This window comes from Phoca vitulina, unplaced genomic scaffold (assembly GCF_004348235.1).
Source record: "Phoca vitulina isolate PV1807 unplaced genomic scaffold, GSC_HSeal_1.0 scaffold76, whole genome shotgun sequence".
Lineage (NCBI taxonomy): Eukaryota > Metazoa > Chordata > Mammalia > Carnivora > Phocidae > Phoca > Phoca vitulina.
Window position 1 is genome coordinate 3,115,729 of NW_022589779.1, and position 21,798 is coordinate 3,137,526.

Consider the following 21,798-nt stretch of genomic DNA (forward strand, 5'->3'; position numbering starts at 1 on the left):
ACCTTCTCTGCAACAGCCTACAGGAGACCGTTTTAGACAAGAAAATTGGGATAGCCAAACAGAATTCACAACCATATACATATGATCTAGGCTATGTATGACCTAGGAATTGTTTCCCAAGCTTTTTCCATGGAATACTAATTGTGGGAGATAGTAATAGGCACAATCCTTGCTCATTCTCCACCTGTCCTCCTTCAAAGAAAAGAGTTTTGTGACCCAAGTATTTCATGGGAAATATACTATATTACATCTTGGAGATTTTACAGGATACTACTCAGGTGTTAAAAGGCTCTAAGCAGTCTTGTAATTTTTAAGAAAACAAACTTGTTTAATTTTAACATGAGACTTTATAGTATAAACACATTTCTGCAGTTCAGCTTTTGGAATCCAGTTTGAAATCACTCATCTAGACATGACATCTCTGGTTCCATAAATGAGACCATACTTTCTTTGGCCATTCTTTTACATTCATCTTTTTTATAATCTTTTAAGTTAATTCTCTATGTTGAACTTACACTTGTTACCAGGTCCCCTTTTTGTTGTTGTTAACCACTATTACATTGTGAAGCAGTTGTCTGTGCACAATGGAGGCTTTGTTAAAATTCCAGGAGTTAAAGCTAAAAAAAGAAGAAGATAGCAGGAGGGGAAGAATGAAGCGGGGGAAATCGGAGGGGGAGACGAACCATGAGAGACGATGGACTCTGAAAAACAAACTGAGGGTTCTAGAGGGGAGGGGGGTGGGAGGATGGGTTAGCCTGGTGATGGGTATTAAAGAGGGCACGTTCTGCATGGAGCACTGGGTGTTATACGCAAACAATGAATCATGGAACACTACATCAAAAACTAATGATGTAATGTATGGTGATTAACAACAATAAAAAATGTTTTAAAAAAAGAAGGCTCTGCAGATTCCATCAGTTGATGAGGGTTTACTATAAAGATACACAGAGAAGTAAGTCAGAACAAGAACACGTTTCATAGTGAGATGTCATAAAAACTTGGAACGTCATTCAAGTTACAATTTGCTGGGGTAACTTAGACTTCATGGTAAACTGGAAAGTCATCATTCTTTGGGTTGTATTAGTAGCTTCATGAGCCTCCTCACACAAAAATACCATCACTGGTTTTCTGAAAATAACTCTAGCTCGGGAGATTTGATCATAATGTTTTCTAAATAAAAATGTCCACTGCTTTAAAAAAAAAAAAAGTCCACTGCTTCCTACTGCTGTGTCCTGTCATTACGGTGAGTCAGCTAATCCATGTTTTTACTGCTTACTACCTTCTCTGTTTCTCTGTTCTTCTGCCTACCGTGTTGTCATTTAATTCTTCCTAGATGTCTCTCATTCAAAGTCTGCAAGAGAGGGGATCTGATAGAATTAGCCAGTTATTATCAGCATGGAGCAGTCCTGTTAGTGACTATATCGTAGGACACTGGACAACCTAGAGCAACTTGCCTTTGGGTCATGTACCAATTTCTGATCCTTTGGATTGTGGCCAGAAAAACAAGTTACTATTAACTGCCTTAGCAGACATTTTGAGTACCATGCCCAGTATACTGAATGAATAATGGGAAAGGTAATTCAGAGTATAAGATATTGGTAAATATTCAGAGTTAATATCTTAGTTGGAAAAACTATAAATGTTTTTAAAATTTAAGGGTACATGTAAAAGCAAAACTGATAAGTATTAAACTTTTTGTTCAATTTTAGAGTATTTATCCTGAGCATTTAAGTCTACCAAGAATCATTCCACCTGATTTTTATTTTCTTTTTGGGGCATTACTCCCATAACTATTCATGGGTATACATAGTGGCAGCAGTTTGACAGTGCATGGAATTTTATCCAACTATCATCCTGTTAATAGTGTGTTTAATAATAATTGGCCAAGGGACTTAGAATTCTTTTTTTTTTTTTTTTTTAAGATTTTATTTATTTGACAGAGAGAGACGCAGAGGGAGTGGGAGAGGGAGAAGCAGGCTTCCCGCTGAGCAAGGAGCCCGATGTGGGGCTCGATCCCAGGATCCTGGGATCATGACCTGAGCCAAAGGCATACGGTTAACAACTGAGCCACCCAGGTGCCCTGTGACTCTAGAATCCCTGAATCCTGCCTTCGTCCAGCCACCCTCCTTCCTGTAGTCTCCAATGGAGGGAAATAGGCTGATTTACCAGAAACCAGTTTGATGAATAATATTTTGTCAAATGTCAATTCACTAGATTCACTAAAAATGATTTTAGCAGCTTTAACTAGAACATTAACCAAAAATATTAACTCAACTTGATTTTTTAACCTAAGAAATGAGCAGATGAATCATAAAATTGCTAAAATGTTCCTATATGAAGAAAAATCCTCAAAAAATGCTAATTTTCCATCTAAAATTTTATTGACTTATATGTAATGGCATTGTTTCAGCTGTTTCTGAATTCTTTTGGGTGCTTTTGAATGTCATTTTTAAATTTTTCAGTCTTTTTTTTTTTTCCCCAAGTAATCTCTACACCCAGCATGGGGCTCAAACTCATGACCCTGAGATCAAGAGTCCCATGCTGTTCTGATGGAGCCATCAAGGCACCCTTACATTTTTCAGTCTTTATTTAAAGCGGTTTTAGGATTCATTTGCAGATCTTCAAGGGGCATATTAGCCTTTGTTCTGCATTTTTAGCAGTTAAATATAAATTTAAATTTAAAAACATCAAAAAAATCAGAATTAGCTGGAAAGTCTCATCATACTTGAAATTCTGAATTTGATTTCTAACAATAAGTAATTAAAATACGCTGACTTTTATTTTTCCAGAAAGAGCACAAAAGCATAAAACCATTTAAAACAAAAGAGAAAAGGAAGGACACCTGGCCATGATTAGATCTTTACATTTTATATACCATAACCATGAAAAAGAAATTGTGAAAAGAAGATCAAAAAGTAACTTAGGTTACAGGCCTTGATGAGACTAAAGTATGAATGCTGAAATGGTTGACAGAACAGAAAATTACATAAAGAAACGTTTAGGATGCCTGACTGGCTCAGTCAGTAGAGCACAACTATTGTTCTTGGGGTTGTAGGTTCGAGCTCCATTTTGGGTATAGAGATTACTTAAAAATAAAATTAAAAAAAAAGAGAGAAACATTTAATTAATGATGAAATATATTTGTAAGTACATTTTGTGGTTAATAGTCATAAAAGCATTCTTGTTAAAAGTTGTGAAAAAACATTTTTGGTAAATTGGTAAAATAGATTATTCAGCAAATTCACTTTTGAGAAATGAGTCATTTGATGGTTTTTATAGCAAACTGACCAGGAATCCCAAGGAAGATACATGTACAGAAGTTAGTGTAAGAACTAGGATACCACTTGTTTTTTGTTTTTAAGATTTTGTTTATTTACTGGAGAGGGAGAAAGAGAGAGTGTGTATAAGTGGGAGGAAGAGCAGAGAGAGAAGACGACTCCCTGCTGAGCAAGGAGCCCAACTCAGGGCTGGATCCCAGGACCCTGAGATCATGACCTGAGCAAAAGTCAGACACTCAACCAACTGAGCTACCCAGGCACACCTAGGGTACCCCTTGTTTTTAACTGGGCCTTTACTCAGGATCCACATGCAGAGCCCTCAGGTATTAGTTATAACATGTGGCTTAAAACCACAAGGGTCCTTTCCATCTCCCAAATCTCAGGATTTTGTCAACTTTGAGTTGATAGCATAGTATAGGAAGCAGGAAAAATGAGAGCCCTAAGCTCACCAGGAGAAGAAAAGCTATATAGCTAGGATTTCTTATAAGTGACAGGGGGTGTGAACTTTCTTACCAATTTTGGAGCATGGATGATTGGAAAAGAAAACTCTAGATAGAGAGTGAGCAATACGAAGCTGTGAGAGACAACAGAATTTAGGCCAGTTTACTGGCTTGGCTGCATGGATACTCACTCATCCTAGTCCCAACTACCTTTCAGTCAAGGTCCTAGAATCTGGCCATTCAGATTAGCCACTCCTCCTAGTGGTGTGTAAGAGAGAGCTTGAGCATCGGAGAGGAAACTCTAGGGTGTTTTTGGTTTTGTTCCACAGTACTCACCCATCCTTAGCCCGTACTATACTGTGTAAAGACCTGAGGAAAAGTGATGGGTAGACCATGAGAGCTGTGGAAACCATTCTATTTCTAAGTATTCCTTTAACTCTAAATTTATATTGTTTTAATACAAAATTGTTTTCTCTTTTCTTTATTTATGCCTGTGTGTATTACTCCAACTGAATGTTGTGATTTATTTGAACACCACTAGAGGAGTTACTATGGTCCTCCTTCACCCCCCCCCCACCTTTTATTGCACTTAATATCCCTTTTATATTTCTTACTTTGTTACAGAGACAAGAAAGGTTTGCTGATAGGTCACTATTAGAAATGGAAAAAAGGGTAAGTATCCATTTTATTAATTAATCATTTTCCCCCTTTATTGTTTTACATAAGCAATAGTAGGTTTTCTTTTAGTTTTATTTTTATGAATGGTAGTTTTTGTTAGTGTAGATTAATACTGATTTAATCATAAATGTTTTCTGGCTTAGCTTCTTTATACAGTTCTGTGGGATCTCTCTAGATGTGAAATTACCTTACCTCTCTAGATATTAAGACTTAATTTACCATGTTACTCTTTTAACAGATTAAAAAAATCTTTGCCTTGATTCTGAAATGTACACATCGTGGTAGTGAATCTGATGTTTTTGAAATGCCATTTATCTCTTTGGTTTTCTGTGGTGGTATACTTAAAACATTTTGATCATGTATACATTTAGTTTAATTCTTTGGAAAATTTAAATCCATTCTGAAAGTTTGTAAAGATTCTAAGAACATCAAATTCTCAAATTTCTTTTAAAGTTAATGATACTTTAATTTTGAATTTAAATACTTAACATTTTTAAATAGTATATATATTTTTTTAAGATTTTTATTTATTTATTGAGAGAGAGAGAGAATGATAGAGAGCATGAGAGGGAGGAGGGTCAGAGGGAGAAGCAGACTCCCTGCTGAGCAGGGAGCCCAATGCGGGACTCGATCCTGGGACTCCAGGATCATGACCTGAGCTGAAGGCAGTCGCTTAACCAACTGAGCCACCCAGGCGCCCCTAAATAGTATATTTTAAACAAAAATTTGATTACTAGAGAAGGCTTTTGCCCTTTTATGTCTTTCTATAATTTTTTATTTGGCAATGATATATTCACTTGTATTTCTCCATTTATTATTGTTATTGCTCAGAGGTCTGGCAGTGGCCATAGGAAGAACTCTGCAAGTTTAGTCTGAGCAGTTGAGAATGTATCAATGATCAAAAGTTAAAGGAAAAGAGTGTCTGTTAGTCCAAGTGAGCAGTGGCTAGACCTACAAGGTCTTAGCTGGAGGAGAAAGCACATCCTGGGTAGCGAGGTCAAAGAATAAATAATCAGGAGCAGTTAATAAAACATTTTCTTCCATCCCATTACAGAAATAGCCAATTTACCTTTTTTACGAAAAAAAAAAAGAGAGTGTCCTTTTTTATCTAGGTTTGTGCACACATAGTACACATGTTCATACTCTGACATTCTCACCTGACCTCCTTTGTCTGCCTATCAAATGCAAATAAATTACAAAGTAGCTAATTTACTTTCAATTTAACAGATATTAGTAATCATAGTATTGATAATAACTGCTAACATTTATTCAGTACTATAATGTACCAGGCAGGCACTGGGCTAAGCATTTTACATGTATTTTCTCTTAACCATATTTTCTGATGTTGGTAAATTTGTCAAACAGAAGAAATTGCCTACAACTTTATAGATGCTGCTTTGGCGACAAGACAGTTTGGTAGAGTGTTCTTGTCTTGCTTTACCAGAAAGTAGTTAAAATCTTGAAGGTACCTAACAAAATTGAGGATGATGAGGGCAGTAGGAAATACGCTGTTTATGAGATTTCACCAAGTTATGAGGATCAAATATGACGCTATATATCCTAGTGTTTTGGGAAGTGCAGTGGTTTTTATGAATTAGTCATGGCTGTATTATTAACTAGGAGAAAGTTCTGTTCATAGAAGATAACATTTTTGTCTATATAATAGTGTTTAAACAAGCTATTAATAGAATAACACGGTACTTAAAAGACTATGAGTAGGATGCCATCTACTTTTTACATCACATAATCTAAAAACATTAACATTTACAATAAATGTACTGCTTTACTAAATATCAACATTAATTATTAATCTGGGAAAGAATGTCTTGGAAATTCATAGTGATTAAACTAAATTTAAATGGTTTGTATCTGAAAGGTGACCGGCAAGAGTCAGTATCTTCTGGGCGGTATGACCTAACAACCAAAGTTTTACAGCACATTAATTACCGCTGCTTGCTTTTTGCGTAACACCTTAGAATGCTGATTATTTAAGGGAGAATAAAACTGTACACTGCAGTAATGTATGTTGCCTTTGCCTGTCACTCTTCGAAAGGAGGTACTTTAAAATACGTGCTGCAGTTGCTTCTTCGTTAGATTCACTGCATTAATGCTGCACACAGTATCAACCTAAATACAAAGCTGTAAAGTCAGTTGTATAAATGTTGGCTAGCAAACATTATAGGTGGAGGAGATGAACTTCTCTTCGATCCTTTTGAAATTTAGGCATGTTTGCTGCTTGCGTTTCTGCTTCTGTCACTGTAGAATAATTGCATCTATGTGTGTTTTTTTTTTTTTTCTTTTCTATATAATCCTCAGTCTTGAATATTGGTTTATTCCTCAGTTTTATGTGAACTAAAAAAATAGTTTGAACATGTTATGTAGCATCTTACTAGAAAGTCAAAGCTTTGAAGAGAGCTTATAGAAATTAATAAAAATCATAATCTTCATATTTACTTCTCTCAAAATTTAGAAAGCTCTTTACACATCACTGGCATCACATCTTTTTCCACACTGCTCCTGATTTGATTTTTGACTCTAAAGTATCACTCTCTCACAGTTTAGAAGAAAATTAAGAATATAATAATTACGTGATTAATATTGGTACCTTAAATTGATCTAGGAACGAAGAGCTCTAGAAAGAAGAATATCTGAAATGGAAGAAGAGCTCAAAGTAAGTAAACCATGCTTCTACTTATGAGAGATAGTGCTGTTTATCAACTCAAGCGTTACAGTACTCTTATAGATAACTATGTTTATGTTAATTGTTCTCAATACTGATTATGTAATTTGTGAGTTATCTATATCTTGTGCTTCTCTTTCTTCCTAAATCCAGGTTTTATGTGAGCTAGGAGAACATTTACAATTCAAATCATTTTGTTGATTAGTTTTTTTGGCTTTTTTGATGTTCAGGTATAGAAAAAATTAGACAATAATAACCATAAGATTTGGGATTTATTATTTATTCTTCACATTTCACATACTCTGTTTCTTGGAGAGTAAATAGTGGAGGGGGTAGCAATACAAAAATATTTTCCTTTGAAAATAAAGGACATTACAGTAGTGGACGAGCAGAGCTATGTTTTATTGAACTCTGAATTACCTGTAGAAGTATCTATTTGTTTTGAATGTTGGAAGGAACCCTCTTTGCTAGGGGAAAAAAATAGCATAGTTAATGGATTACCTTTTATTGTATTATCTTGCATAAAATATGTTTATCACATTATGAATTTAATGAACTGATACATAGGAAAATGTGCCCATAAAATTAGAATTTCAAGATTTAATTATTACTGAATTTGGTTCCTTATTAAAACATTTTTGAATGGCTTTGGAGACAAAGTTTTTGGATTTTGTTATGTATTTTGTTTGATATGGAATTTTAGGACTACACTATTTACCTTTGCAAATTTCATGGAATGAATATCCTTATAGTCAAGACTCTTAATTTTTTTCTTCTTATATTCGTTATCTGTGATTCTTTGTGTTTTTATTGTACCCTTTTCCGTTTTCTTATTTTTTTATATTTTATTTCTTTATGTTCTAATTCCTGCAGAACCTGCACCAAATAAAGCAAATTCAAACTCTGAGAGAGTTAAATGAGCGACTGCTGACTGAGAATAGGGCCTTGACAAGAGTGGTAGCCAAGCGCTCAGGGTTCTGTAGGCACCTGCAGTCTGTGAACCTATAATTTATAGTTTCATCATTTCTTCTTGGTAGAGCCAGGCAGGTGTTTTTGTATTAGTAAGCGTGTCTTAAGCTCACTTGTACAAATTAATGCCATTGTGTCTGAAGCTTATCATATAACTGTTAATTATGCATGGCTTCTCAGAATGTTAGAAAGTGTCACTAATTGTATATTCTGGCTGATAAACTACAATAAATTTAGGAAATGATTTAGGGATTTAAAGACTTGTCTGCACCTTTGCAAAGCTTGTGCACATTTTTGGCTCTACAAATATTTTAGGGATTAAATATTTAAATATAATTTTAAAATTCTTTGCTAGAAAGAAAATGGAACATAAGCAGTATAAAATATTTTACATATAATTAATATGTTGAAGCTGAAGATTAAGCATGCTTTATCTATTTTTCAAAATAATACCATTTTCAATCAGAACCACTTTAGTTAATATTCACTTAGTTCTTTATTACAGAGGTATCCTAATACATAAACTTAAGATTACTGTATTTTATATCCATACATTGTGAACACAAGAATTGATTGGTTCCACATAAAGTTAAACTCTTCATAAAGCTTTTGCTTTATGTAATTTTGCCAAGTAGAAGTTTTACTTTAATTTTACAACCTAGTACATTTTGATAGCTGAGAAACGATATTGGAAAGATATTTTAAGTATCTTGGAAAGCATGTTTTAACATCCAAAATATAAGCTCTCCCACTTCCTAGCAAACAAATCTGGCAGAGCACATCTGATTTAATTCATTCTTAGTGGAAAATGCAGTTTACTGATAACATTTCTACCCCCTCCTTCAGTTTGTCTGTACAACAGAAAATAGATTTGCTTTGAGGATGTGAGGATGTGTTTTTCTGTTTGCTCCAAATACTGGTGATTTTTTCAGTGCTTAGATATTTTCATAAACACAGACTGACTACTTTGGCTTATAAATTATTTTATACTGTTCTAATAATAGTAATAATTATTATAATTTAATGAGCCACCTATCTTGGATCACACATTGTACTACATGCTTAAACTTGGTACTACAGATGAATCCTTTAAGGAATTTTAATAATTTAGAACAAGTCTAACTTCCTCAAAACTTTGCTAAATAGGCTGGTTTCCTTGTGGAGTAATAGTAAGTAGTACTATGGTTTGAGGTCTGATGTAAATAAAGTAAAAGGCCTCGGTTTAGGTGCTGACAGGAAGTCTTAAAGGAACTCCCTTTGAGAGCCCATCCTAACAAAAACAGGCTTCATTTTTTTGGCTGCTCTAATATGGTGTGCTTGTGAGTCATAAATAGCAAGTGATTTAGTACATTCCAGTTGATAACTTTGGGAGAATAAACTTTTAATTCCATCGTTTATTAAACTAATTAGCTTCACAAATCAAGTTTTTTCTTTCTTTCATATACGTTTTAGCCACTAGAAATTTATATAACTGACAAAGCTTGTTCATGTGTCTTGTGGTGAAAACATAAAATTTATTAAGAGTAACATTGTATCTTCTTATTGAAGTAAAACTTTTTTCTTTTATTTTTCCCCTCACAGATGTTACCAGACCTAAAAGCAGACAACCAGAGGCTAAAGGATGAAAATGGGGCCTTGATTAGAGTTATAAGCAAACTTTCCAAATAAAAAGCAGCAAATAATGGAATTGCACATATTAGCAACCCAGTGGACCATAACTGACAGTCACTGGAAGCCTGGGAAGAATCCTTGGAGACTGTCATTTTTGGATATCCTGCCAAATGCCCTCTTATCTAGGAATTTTGTTTTGTTTAATTTTCTGGTTTTTGTTTTTTTTTTTTTCTTGTATCAAGACCATTGTTTCATGTTAATGCAGCTGCTGAGAAGATTTTTTTTTTAATGACTGAGAAAACTTGTTTACAGCTCCAGCATATAAGGAAAGTGTTCAAGGCCAGATATGCCTCAGATACTTAACCAGTAAGCCTTAGTTGTACATAAATACTTTTGTGTCAACAAAAACTTTCAGCTCTCACAGAAGACAGTTATTCAACATTTTTTGATGTGCCACAGTTTCCAGTTTTTCGATATTTAATTTTTTGCTTTACATCTAAGTTTGGGTTTGTATTTTTTTCCTTCTAACTCTTCATGTGGCAGACTCTTCTATGTTTTCACAGCTTTCTCATTTACAGAAAAGAACACTTGTTCTTCTGATATCATTGTTATGTATTAGGCTAATGCTGTGTTGTCTTCCACCTGGAACTGAATTGCTTGGTGGAACATTTGCTTTCACTGTTTGTGCAATATGCATTTATTTCTTATATGAATGCTTTAAAGTCAATTGAGATTAGGTTCTTTTAAGTCCTATTTTCTGCCTTCATTGGTCACTTTTTTTGTTTTTGTTTGTTTTTTATTATTGTAGTATAAGATGTTAGATTCTGTAATCTTCACGTTCATTTTAGCAGGTACTGAGTGATGCTGTATATATAAATAAGTGTATTGTTTTGATTTTTAGACCACCACATGGTATGCTTGACTATTTCCTTATTTCAAATGTCTGTTAATGCAAAGTAGGCTACTCCATAATAGTGTTAAAACAAAATTTGCTAACAATGTGATATAAAGACTTTAAAAGTAACACATTATATGGAGCCCTATCTTTACAAAAGTTTTCTACTGTAAAGTGCTTTTACTTTTATTTCCAGTTTTCATTTGATAGTATTCAGCCACAATTAAAGTTGCATAAGATAATTGCTTCACATTTCACATACCTGTATTTATCTGAGTGCTGTCTAAAACTGTTGTGCTAGCCAAAGTAATGCTATGAAATCATTTGCAGACTTAACCCGTGAGTTAATGTAAAATGCACTGTTATTGCCATGTGAAGAGGCATTGACTTTGATACCACCATCATGTTCAGACCATTTTATACATTTCAGTGGCCTTTTTAAAAAAAAAAAGAAAAGAAAAAAAAGCAAAATCAAGTACATAGTGAAGATGGCTTTTATTTGGACAAATAGCTTTTATATTTTCATCAAACCATGCAAAAAAATACTACATATTTCTGGCACATAACTGTCTCCTTAACCACTGAACAGTTCAGCCATTTGAATAAATTGTACATCATAAAGCTTATAGTAGCTAATTGTATTATTGATTGTATTGTATACTATATTAAATGTGAATTTGTACCCCTTCATTTTAAAAGGTCATTGTGTTCTACTGCCTATTTTAGATTACTTTGGGGCTGGGAAAGGGTGTTTTGGTAAGCAGGATTTTAAGTCCTCTCTCTCTTGATTGGTTTTATGAAGATATAAGGTTATGCTCTTACTACCAAGCTCAGGATTCTTGATTTTTAAAGGTACAAGGATAGTTATGGGAATTTTATTTTTGGTTATATTTGAACTGTATGAATGGTGGGTCTGAATATAGAGAATTTCCATGGTCTTATGTGGACGTAAAATATACAGATAATTGATCAGTTTGAGTGACCGCAACACGTTCTGGTTGCACAACAGTTAGGCATGCTAAGGATTATATTTGTGAAGTTTGGATGCCTGTGAAGAATGATTAAATACATGTTTCTAATATTTTAGTGTTTTGTATTTAGGTTATTTATTCTTTGTATCTAAAACTGAACAGCTACTGTGCTATTATATTGGTTTTATTGGTAGTATTGAGCAGACCTTGTTTCTGCATGAAACTAGTTGCAAAACCCACTATTTTGGAAATAAAAATGTATTTTGACATATACAAATAAAATGAATAAAACTATTTTAAATGTGTGACCTTTTACTGAAGACATTTAAATTTTGTTCTGAGATATTTAAATTCTGCATGGGTATTTTTTCACTAATTGCTTTACTTGGATTCCAATTTGAATAATTTCTGAAGTTGTAATATTGTGACAATTTGCACAACACTGTACATGCACATCTGTAAATGCAATCTTAATTGCCATATTTATGCAATCTGTGTACCAATTTGGACAAATGTTTATATATTTTACATAAAGCTGTCTGTATGCAGAATCTGAGAACTAGTTTTTTTATGATAATAAGTGGGTAAAAAATAATAACAGTGAGTCTCAAGATAGTAGCTTTGTAGCACAAGATTTCATTTACATAAACATTTTGTGGTTTCTAAATTAAACCTGTGCTTTTTTCTTAGCTGCAAACATGGGTTTGGGAATACATACAAAGATAATATTCCATTGAAATGTAAAATATTAGATCATTCTTCAACCTAGGTTTGTCCAAAGTTCAACCCCCCCATCTACTTACACATCTGTAACTATATAACTCTCATAGGAGGCACTTTCAGTTTGGGAACTTTGGTAGAGGACTTGTAGTAAGCCTATGTTTAAATACAACAAGAATTGAATTCTAGTTCCAGTACTTTACCCTGTGCAAGCTCGCAGAACGAAAGGTATTACTGTTGTTTGTCCTACATAAAATAAGTTCACATGCCAATACTTCAAAGCCAAATGAAAAGCAGCTGTGAAGCTGTGTTGAGACTATTCATATAAAAAGTAGATACTCACCAAACCATTAGGCTACTTTGCTCTTTTGCTTAAAGGTTTATTATCACTTAGTCTTCCCTGGCGAATCTGAAACAGTCACGAGTCTGAATGTCCACATTCACTGAGTCTGTTGTCGTAAGAAGCAGATAATCCAGAAGGCCAAATTCTCCCTAGACTAGGACCATGTATTTCCCATAGGACATAATAGCCCTGTAGTTTGTTCTTCACTATGTCATGATAAGCAGAATACAGAACAGACCCCATTAACAATTATTAACTATCCATCAGTGAAAACCTTTGGCTACAAAGATGAAGGCTGACTGATGAGCAATCTTTTCTCTGATGTCCGTGTTGTATACTGTATGTGAGTGATCTCTGTGTGTGAGTGTGTGTGTGCATGTACAACAGGTGTACAGTCCAAAAAGGATTGGGTATAGAATGAAATTGCTCTTCCTATTTATCACATATCTCTAACTAAATACATTTCTTGACTTTCATTTTGGAAAGGTTCTCTGGGGTTAAGTGCTCTGTAAACAACAGATTGCTCTTTCTCTGAGGTAAGTGACACACAGTGTCATATTTCTGTTCCTTGCCTACAAAATGACCAGATGACAATAAATTTTAAAACATAGGAATCAGAAGTTTAAGATTCTATAATAAGGTAATATAAATAATTCTCTAATTACCATAACTTCAAATTTTATTACAAGTGTTTTAAAGTTTATTTTAACTAAGCTTTTTTGAGCCAGGCTGTCACAACTTGTCACTACTTGAATGCCAATAAATATATAGGTTACAAAAATTCACTAGATTTTCATTTTAAAAGGCTAATGAAAAGGGGGAAAAGTTTAAGAATTATAAATACTAGTAGATTTTGTCTTGAGTAATATACAGTTAATAGGGCCTGTACTTTGTGTTTTTATGTCTGGGAGACTGGTAGTAGAAAAGAGAAGAAATTACCTTCTCTCCCCTTCATCACAGTCTGTTTTTCTTACAGGTCTGATTTGATACAAATCCACTTCAGTAGGATATCTCATTTGATCTGTACAACAGGCTGGGTAAATAAATTCTGTCTCCATTTTATAGGTGAGAAATCTGAGATTATTAACTGATTTAACATTCCAAAACTAACAAAGCAGAGCTCTTACCCAAAGTTAGTTGGGGTTGTCATTGTTTTTCCCATCTCTTAATCCAGGACTTTTTCTACTATTATCAAACTACTATTAGTTAGTTTGGTGGTTTATTTGCATGAAATTGCATAAGTTACCTATGAGCCTATTTTATATGTCTAGGCTTAAAATAAAGATAGCATTTCTTGATTTTATTTATTTTTTGCATTCTTTTCTAATTCTACATCCTCGCCCCCAACACTCAACTAAGTTTCTCCTCTCCTTAAAACTTATTACTAAACCATTTTGCCCTATAATGGGATTTTTTTTAGATGAATGCTTTAATGCTCAAGCAGCTAGTTGATTCCCTGATGCAAATTCCAACTGTATCCGGTAGATCAAGTATTTAAAGATATTTTCACATACCCACATGCAAAAGAACTTCTGCATTTTTTTTAAGAGTTTTATTGGGTGATAGACATTGGGGAGGTATGTGCTACGGTGAGCGCTCTCAATTGTATAAGACTGTTGAATCGCAGACATGTACCTCTGAAACAAATAATACATTATATGTAAAAAAAAAAAAAAAGCAGGAAGGGAAGAATGAAGGGGGGAAATCAGAGGGGGAGATGAACCATGAGAGATTATGGACTCTGAGAAACAAACTGAGGGTTCTAGAGGGGAGGGGGGTGGGAGGATGGGTTAGCCTGGTGATGGGTATTAAAGAGGGAACATACTGCATGGAGCACTGGGTGTTATATGCAAACAATGAATCATGGAACACTACATCAAAAACTAATGATGTATGGTGATTAACAATAAAAATTTCTTTAAGATTTTTTAATTAATTAATTTATTTGACAGACACAGCGAGAGAGGGAACACAAGCAGGGGGAGTGGGAGAGGGAGAAGCAGGCTCCCCGCCGATCAGGGAGCCCAATGCGGGGCTCAATCCTAGGACCCTGGGATCATGACCTGAGCCGAAGGCAGACGCCTAACAACTGAGCCACCCAGGTGCCCCAACTTCTGCATTCTTAAAAAATAGACATGTTTAGTTGGTGATTGGAGCTTACTTCCCAAGAACTTTTTTATTCCCAAGTAAGATAGGCAACATTAATAGTGCTGTGGTTTTAGCAACAAATTTTTCTCCCCAATGAAAATTTGTGGAATGTCAGTATGTTAAAAATTGTATTTATGTTAACTCAGATACGACCTCACCCCAAAAGAAAGTACTCAAAAATCAAAATAGGCCTAAGACAGCATAACAACAGCATGATTTTCTCACTTGTTACTTATTCTATGTTTTTAAACACTTGACAAGAAAAGACTTCTGGATTCAGTCAGATCTAGGTGTAAATCTTGGTTTCACCACTTTATGATTGTGTGACATTGGTCAAATTACTTAACCATTCGGGCTCAATTTCTTTGGGTAAATGACGTATCTGTATAAAGTGCCTTGAATACTTCCTAGAGTTTAGTGGATAGATGCTCAGAATTGCAATTATTATTACTTTGAAGAAATTACATTAATTTGTGACTTTCTAAAAGTACTAATTTACTTTGGAATGTAATTTATTATATCCAAAGAAGCTTGTAGCATTTTTTTTTTTTTAAGATCTATCCATTTATTTTAGAGAGTGGGGGAGTGGCAGCGAGAGGGAGAGAGAATCTTAAGCAGACTCCCCGCTGAGCACAGAGCCCCATGCAGGACTCGATCTCATGACCCTGAGATCTGACCCAAAGGAGCTTGTAGTATTTAAAAATTTTAATAGTTTCTCCTTAGACTATATTAAAACAAAATTCTGGAACAATTTACCCAGTTACCATAAACACCTAATTTTTGCTCTAGGATCAGTAAGGGAGAAAGATACATAAGAGGTGGATTTTGAGGACTTCCTTCAATCCCTGCAAGAAGGAAAAGGTACACCTCTATAACCATGCCACGTCTGTGCCAACAGATGCCGTGGACACTGGCTCTAGTGTGAATCTAACCCATTTATGGATCCCAGTTGCTGTTAACAGAGGAGAGATGGGGAAAGTGGCAGAGAATTTATATATGTGACATAAAATTTATTTCCCATAGAAGAGGCAGGTGGTAAGTATGGGCTAGTAATTGTTTTAATACTTACTGGTAATAATTGCTACTCAATATTTCTTTTCATTAAGATTTATAGTTGTTGGAATGACAGGATCATCACTAATTTTGGATGATTTTAAAGTTTACGTGGTGCTTCTTATAAAATATCCTGCCACCCTCTTGGTTGTTTATCAGCCTGCAGATCAGACTAACCTTGTTACATAATGATGTTCCGCATAAGAGCTTTATTACCTTATCTGTTCTTTCATCTGAAATTTATAGTCCTGCCTCTCATTCTCACTCCATACTAGACTGCACATCTGTCTAGGACTTGCTTTACTGTAACCAGCAGTAGAAAAACCGGAGGGAAGGCAGCTAAATTTTACTCTTCTCTGGGTACCACACCCTATATATCTTGGTGTTGTAATTAAAAAAAAAAATTTTTTAAGCTGTTTCTTTTACTGTACTGTGAACCCCTTGAAAGAACAGGGTCATTTTCATTTTTGTTCTCAGCACTTAGCCTAGTGCCTTGCACATGGTAGGTGTTTGCTGAATTTTTAAAAAAGGAACGAGTTAACCCAAATAATTAAATTCTGATATGTACACTTTGTGGAAGAAGAAATCTTAGTTGGCTTCTAGATTTAAGTTTTTTAAGCTACTGAATATAAACATTCCAATTCCTGCAAACTTAGTTTCAGTCATTCAACAAGTTCTTGTTAGCACTTACCCGCCAGACATTGCCCTATGTGGTGGTACACACTCAGAAGCAAAGCAAGCAACAATAAAATCCTTGCCTTGTGGAGGTTACATTCAAATAGTGGGAAGATTGGAAATAGGCAAAATACATTATGGTAGAAGATAAGCTCTATGGAAAAAACAGAGCAGGATAAGAGATTTCAGGGATGAGCGGGGGGCGGGGCGGGGGGAGCTGGTTAGAGAAGGCCTTACTGAGAAGATAACATTTGAGTGGCACTCGGCTGGCTCAGTCAGTAGAATATGATTCTCGGTCTCGGGGTTGTAAGTTCCAGCCCCATGTTGGTTGTAGCGATTACTTAAAAAAAAATAAAATCTTACACAACAACAAAAAAAAGGATAACATTTGAGCCAAAACTGGAAGAAGGAGAGGGGAAAAAATACCACAGGTATCTGGGGGAAGGGCATTTTCAGAGGGAGCAAGGAAAGCAAAGTCCCTGAGATGCAGATGTTTTTGAGTGTCTGACATCCAGGCTAATGTTGCAGCCACGTGAGCAGGAAGAGTAGGAGAGATCAGAGAGGCAACCAAGAGCTAGATTAGGGACTTCATTTAGAAATGTATTGGCCACATACTGTGCACTAGCCTTGCCCCTGAGTGATGGACTTGCTTCTTCAACAACCTTAGTACTTTTATCCATGCCCTTTTGCCAACAGTAACTTGTAGCTCTTTATAATAAAAGTCTTGTATACTATTTTTTATAAAAAAATAAGAATTGGATTATAAATTTTGAATTAGGAAGAATAATTATACTAGAAAACTTAGACTTAGGTCTCCTAAGGGGAAATTTAATTAAATGTAAAACATTCGCTAAGAGTCCTGACAAACCAAGTTAGAAATGGAAAAACATTATTATAAACATCAATACTATATAAAAGAAGCATATCAGTTCTTTGGGCAAAATTAATATTTTAGGTCAGTTCTCAAAAGAATTGTTCTCATTGGTTTTACCATTGGTCTATATACCTATTGCATTGTCCTCACTTGTGGGCTTTGTTTTTGGGGGGTTTTTTTGTTGTGGTTTTTTTTTTTTTTGGTAGTAGTATTTCTGTTCAGATGGTCATTTCTCATTTCTGCTTTCAAAAGCAAAATCTAGATTGTAAAATGTGCTTCTAAAATTGCTAAAATGTTCCAAGAAGGATCAGATTACTTTAATCTCAGTGTGTAGTATACACCATCTTTCTTGTCCTAGGACTGTCCCGGGAATGGTTAGCTTAATCTTTCTTCTACAACGACTCAAATATGAGTTACCCGGTGAGCTCGTTCAGACACAGTTTGAACCGCACTCCTATTTCTGATTCAGTATTTAGGATCTTGAGTGGGACCAGTGAATTTGCATTTCTATCAAGTTAACCAGGTGATGCTGATACTGCTGGTTAGGGACTGTATTTTGAGACATATGGCATTATAATATCATTTGTCCATCTCCTGAATGGAAATAGAGAATTTGAAAGTAAGTCCCTTGTGAGAAACTAAAATGTAGGTATAGTATATTAACAGTTAAAAGGAGATCATAGAGATAATAAACCTTGAGTAACACCAGTGATAGTTTAAAAGATCATGTGTCCAATCGTAACACATACCTGGGCTGAGGAAAAGGACACGTGCAAACAAATCAGATATGGTTTGCCAAGAAATCAAAACAGAAAAGGATTTTTTTTCATATGAGACAAGCAACTTGACAACAGTCCCATACATTTGGTCAGGAAAAGGGTAACCAATGCCCTTACCTTTTTTCCAGTTGCTAGAGAGATAAAAAGCCTAAAACTCCAGGTGGAGGGAGGCAAATGTCTTAAAAATCTAGCTCTCTTGCAAGCTTAAATCAGGAAAGCCAACATAACTACCTTCTTACCTTTAAAGCCCAAGCTACCTGCATTACATAAAGTGCCTCATAAGCAATGCACAGCATGCTACAGGGATTCTGCTACATCTAAACATGCATCCGTTTTTCCTGCATGTCCTAAGTGGCTAGCTTTATAGGACTGCTACTTAATATAGCTAAACTTTGGGGTGCCTGGGTGGCTCAGTCGTTGAGCGTCTGCCTTCGGCTCAGGTCATGATCCCAGGGTCCTGGGATCGAGCCCCACATCGGGCTCCCTGCTCCGCAGGAGGCCTGCTTCTCCCTCTCCCACTCCCCCTGCTTGTGTTCCTTCTGTCACTGTGTCTCTCTCTGTCAAATAAATAAAAAATCTTTAAAAAAAATATATATATAAACTTTTTTGGATTGAGTTCAGATAGATACAGATGTGTAAATCTCTATCAGAGTTTAAGTTGTCATCCTGAGACCAACAGTGTCACCATCAACTGGGAATTTATTAGGCACGCAAATTCTTGGGCCCCACTGCAGACCTAATGAATCAGAAACTGAAGATGAGGCCCAACAGTCTTCTTCAACAAGCCTTCCAAGGGATTATGATGCAAGATAAAATTTGAGAACTACTGGTCTAAAGTTTTTAAATCCAGATAATAACCTGAACTGAAATTGAATTAAATGTTTAAAAATATTTTCTCTTTAGCCTTTATTGGTGGAGAGTGAAAAGAATGATCATTACAGAGTAAGAAATCTCTAGCTGTGTCGGGAGCATGCTGCAAGTTTCACTCCCTCAATCTGAAAAATGTTAGGAAACATTTTACCCTTGAAACTGGATTGGGAAGGGTCATAATCAGATGAATTAATCTGAAGTGGAGCAGATCCACCTCAAAGGAAGAAAGCATTCCCTTTAGTGGATGCCTTCAAAAGGAACCCAACAAGAAATTTTTGTTTGGGAAGGGATATGGGTATACTATAAAATGAGTTTGTTATTCAGTGCTTATAAAGTTACAAGTACAGTCCCAGTCTAATAGAGGTCTCCTACCTCAAGGTGAGGTTCAGAATCACTAAGAAAAACCACACCCCTGAGACCAGAAATACAAAGTCTAAGGCTGAGGCTGAAGCAGAATGACAGCTCCTCTGGCCTCTCTCCACCCTCCCCACCCTCTCGACAAGCATCAGATAACAAATAAGTATTAAGTAACAAGCAACAGAAGTCTACTGTTTGGGGAAGGGACAAGAGCATGGAGAGACCCTCTCTGAAGCACAAACTCGAAGAGAAGACGTAAGGGAGAAGCAGAACATTGAGAAAACCAATTCCCACCCTAACCACAAGAAAAATCCAGTAGAATTTAAAACATGGGACCTGGAAAGTAAACACAGCAGCAACAAAAGACAAACCCAGCTCAATTCCAGCTGTATTGACTCAACCTCTACAAGCCTAGCAAAAGAAGGGGTGTCACTTCCAATAATAAATACTATTTGCCTCAGTATCTACTGTTCTATACATTATGTGCAATAAGCAATCAAGTACAAAATACAAAACATAAACTTTTTAAAATCCATCATCAAGAGACAAAGCAATCAGCAGAACCAGACTTAAATATGACATGGATGGAATGATCAGATAGGAAATCTAAAATAATTATGATTAATATATTAGCCTAAAGTGGAAAAGGTAGGGAACAGGAATAAATAGACAAGGAAGTTCAGCAGAGATATGGAAGCTATAAGAAGAGTCAAATGGGAAAGGGCAGTCCAAGATGATGATGTAGGAAGGTCCTGAACTCACTTCCTCCCACAGACATAGCAAATCTATAGCTACATGGGGAAAAATTCCCTCTGAAAAAGCCTGAAAACTAGCCAAACAGATCCTCCACAACAAAAGATAAAAGGGCCACATTGAGACTGGTAGGAGAAGCAAAGACATGGTCTTACCAAAAAGCCCACCCCAGTGCAGTGACCCAAAATCATGAGGGATATCATGAAGCCTGAACTTCTCCCTGAGGACTGAGGGTTCATTCCCCACACCAGGCACCCCAACCTTTGGGACCTTCACTAGAAAGTTAAGCACCCCAAACAAGGCTACTTGGGATCTTTTGTGGTTCCATTAGCCAAACCAGCGTTGAGAAAGACAAAGCTGGAGGCATCACGCTCTCCAATTTCAAACTATATTACAGAGCTTTAGTAATCAAAACAATATGGCACTGGCATAAAACCAGACACATAGATCAAAAGAACAGAATAGAAATCCCAGAAATAAGCCCATACACATATGGTCAATTAATTTGTGAAAAAGAAGGCAAGAATATACAACACAGAACAGTCTCTTCAATAAATTATGAGGGAAAACTGAACAGCCACATGCAAAAGAATGAAATTGGACCACTATCTTACACCATATACAAAAATTAACTCAAAATGTATTAGAGTTTTTAAAAATGTATTAAAGAGTTGAATGAAATCCTGAAACTGTAAAACTCCTAGAAGAAAACATAGTCAATAAGCTCCTTTGCATCAATCTCAGCAATGATTTTTTTGGATCTGACTCCAAAAACAAAGGCAACAAAAGCCAAAACAAAGTAATAGGATTATATCAAGCTAAAAAGTTTCTGCACAACAAAGGAAACCATCAACAAAATTAAAAGGCAATGTACTGAATAGGAGAAAATATTTGCAAATCATATATCCAATAAGGGGTTAATATCCAAAATATATAAACACTAATACATAACTCAATACCAAAAAAATCCCCAAACTCCAATTAAAAAATGAGCAGAGTTGGGGCATCTGGGTGGCTCAATTAGTTAAGCATCTGACTCTTGATCTCAGCTCAGGTCTTGATCTCAGGGTTGTGAGTTCACTCTCTGTGTTGGGTGTGGAGCCTACTTAAAAGAAAAAATGAGCAGAGGATCTGAATAGACTTTCTTTCTTTCTCTTTCTTTCTTTCTTTCTTTCTTTCTTTCTTTCTTTCTTTCTCTTTCTTTTTCTTTCTCTTCCTTCCTTCATTCCTTCCTTCCTTTCCTTTCTTTCCTTTCTTTCCTTTCACAAGCTCTACACCCAGTGTGGGGCTTGGACTCAGGACCCTGAGGTCAAGAGTTGCATGCTCTATGGACTGAGCCAGCTGAATAGACATTTTTCTATTCAGGTGCCCCTGAATAGACATTTTTCTACAGAAGACATACAGATGGCCAACAGATGCATGAGAAGATGCCCAACATCACTAATCATCAAGGAAATGCAAATCAAAATCACAATGAGGCTTTTTGTGCGTCTGCTTCATTGGTTGTGCAGGCCGTGAGCCCTACTCACGTTGCACCCCAACCACCTACCCCCAATCTTGGCCCGGTTTTCCAGGCCACTCATGGCGAGCCTCAGGGCAGGGTGGCCGGCATGGGCCCGTAGTTTGGGCCGCGTGTTCTGCCCAGGGTTCGGATCTCTGAGACATGCGGGCCCGGGCGCTTGGGTGCTGCCCTTATGAGGCCAC

At 35.8% G+C, this 21,798-nt stretch overlaps 1 protein-coding gene across 3 annotated transcripts in view; it reads left to right on the forward strand.

Annotated features, from left to right (window-relative positions):
• Positions 1–12,189, forward strand: part of PPP1R12A (protein phosphatase 1 regulatory subunit 12A) — a 143,753-nt gene extending 131,564 nt beyond the window's left edge. For 2 of the 3 annotated variants that reach the window (XM_032393751.1, XM_032393752.1), the window contains 3 exons: positions 4,343–4,390; positions 7,017–7,067; positions 9,627–11,816. In XM_032393751.1, coding sequence (XP_032249642.1) covers positions 4,343–4,390; positions 7,017–7,067; positions 9,627–9,713 — 186 coding nt within the window. In that variant the 3' untranslated portion in view covers positions 9,714–11,816. Of the gene's footprint in view, positions 1–4,342; positions 4,391–7,016; positions 7,068–9,626 lie in introns of all 3 variants that reach the window. The other variant, XM_032393750.1, reaches the window with a different exon arrangement.
• The last annotated feature ends 9,609 nt before the right edge of the window (positions 12,190–21,798 follow it).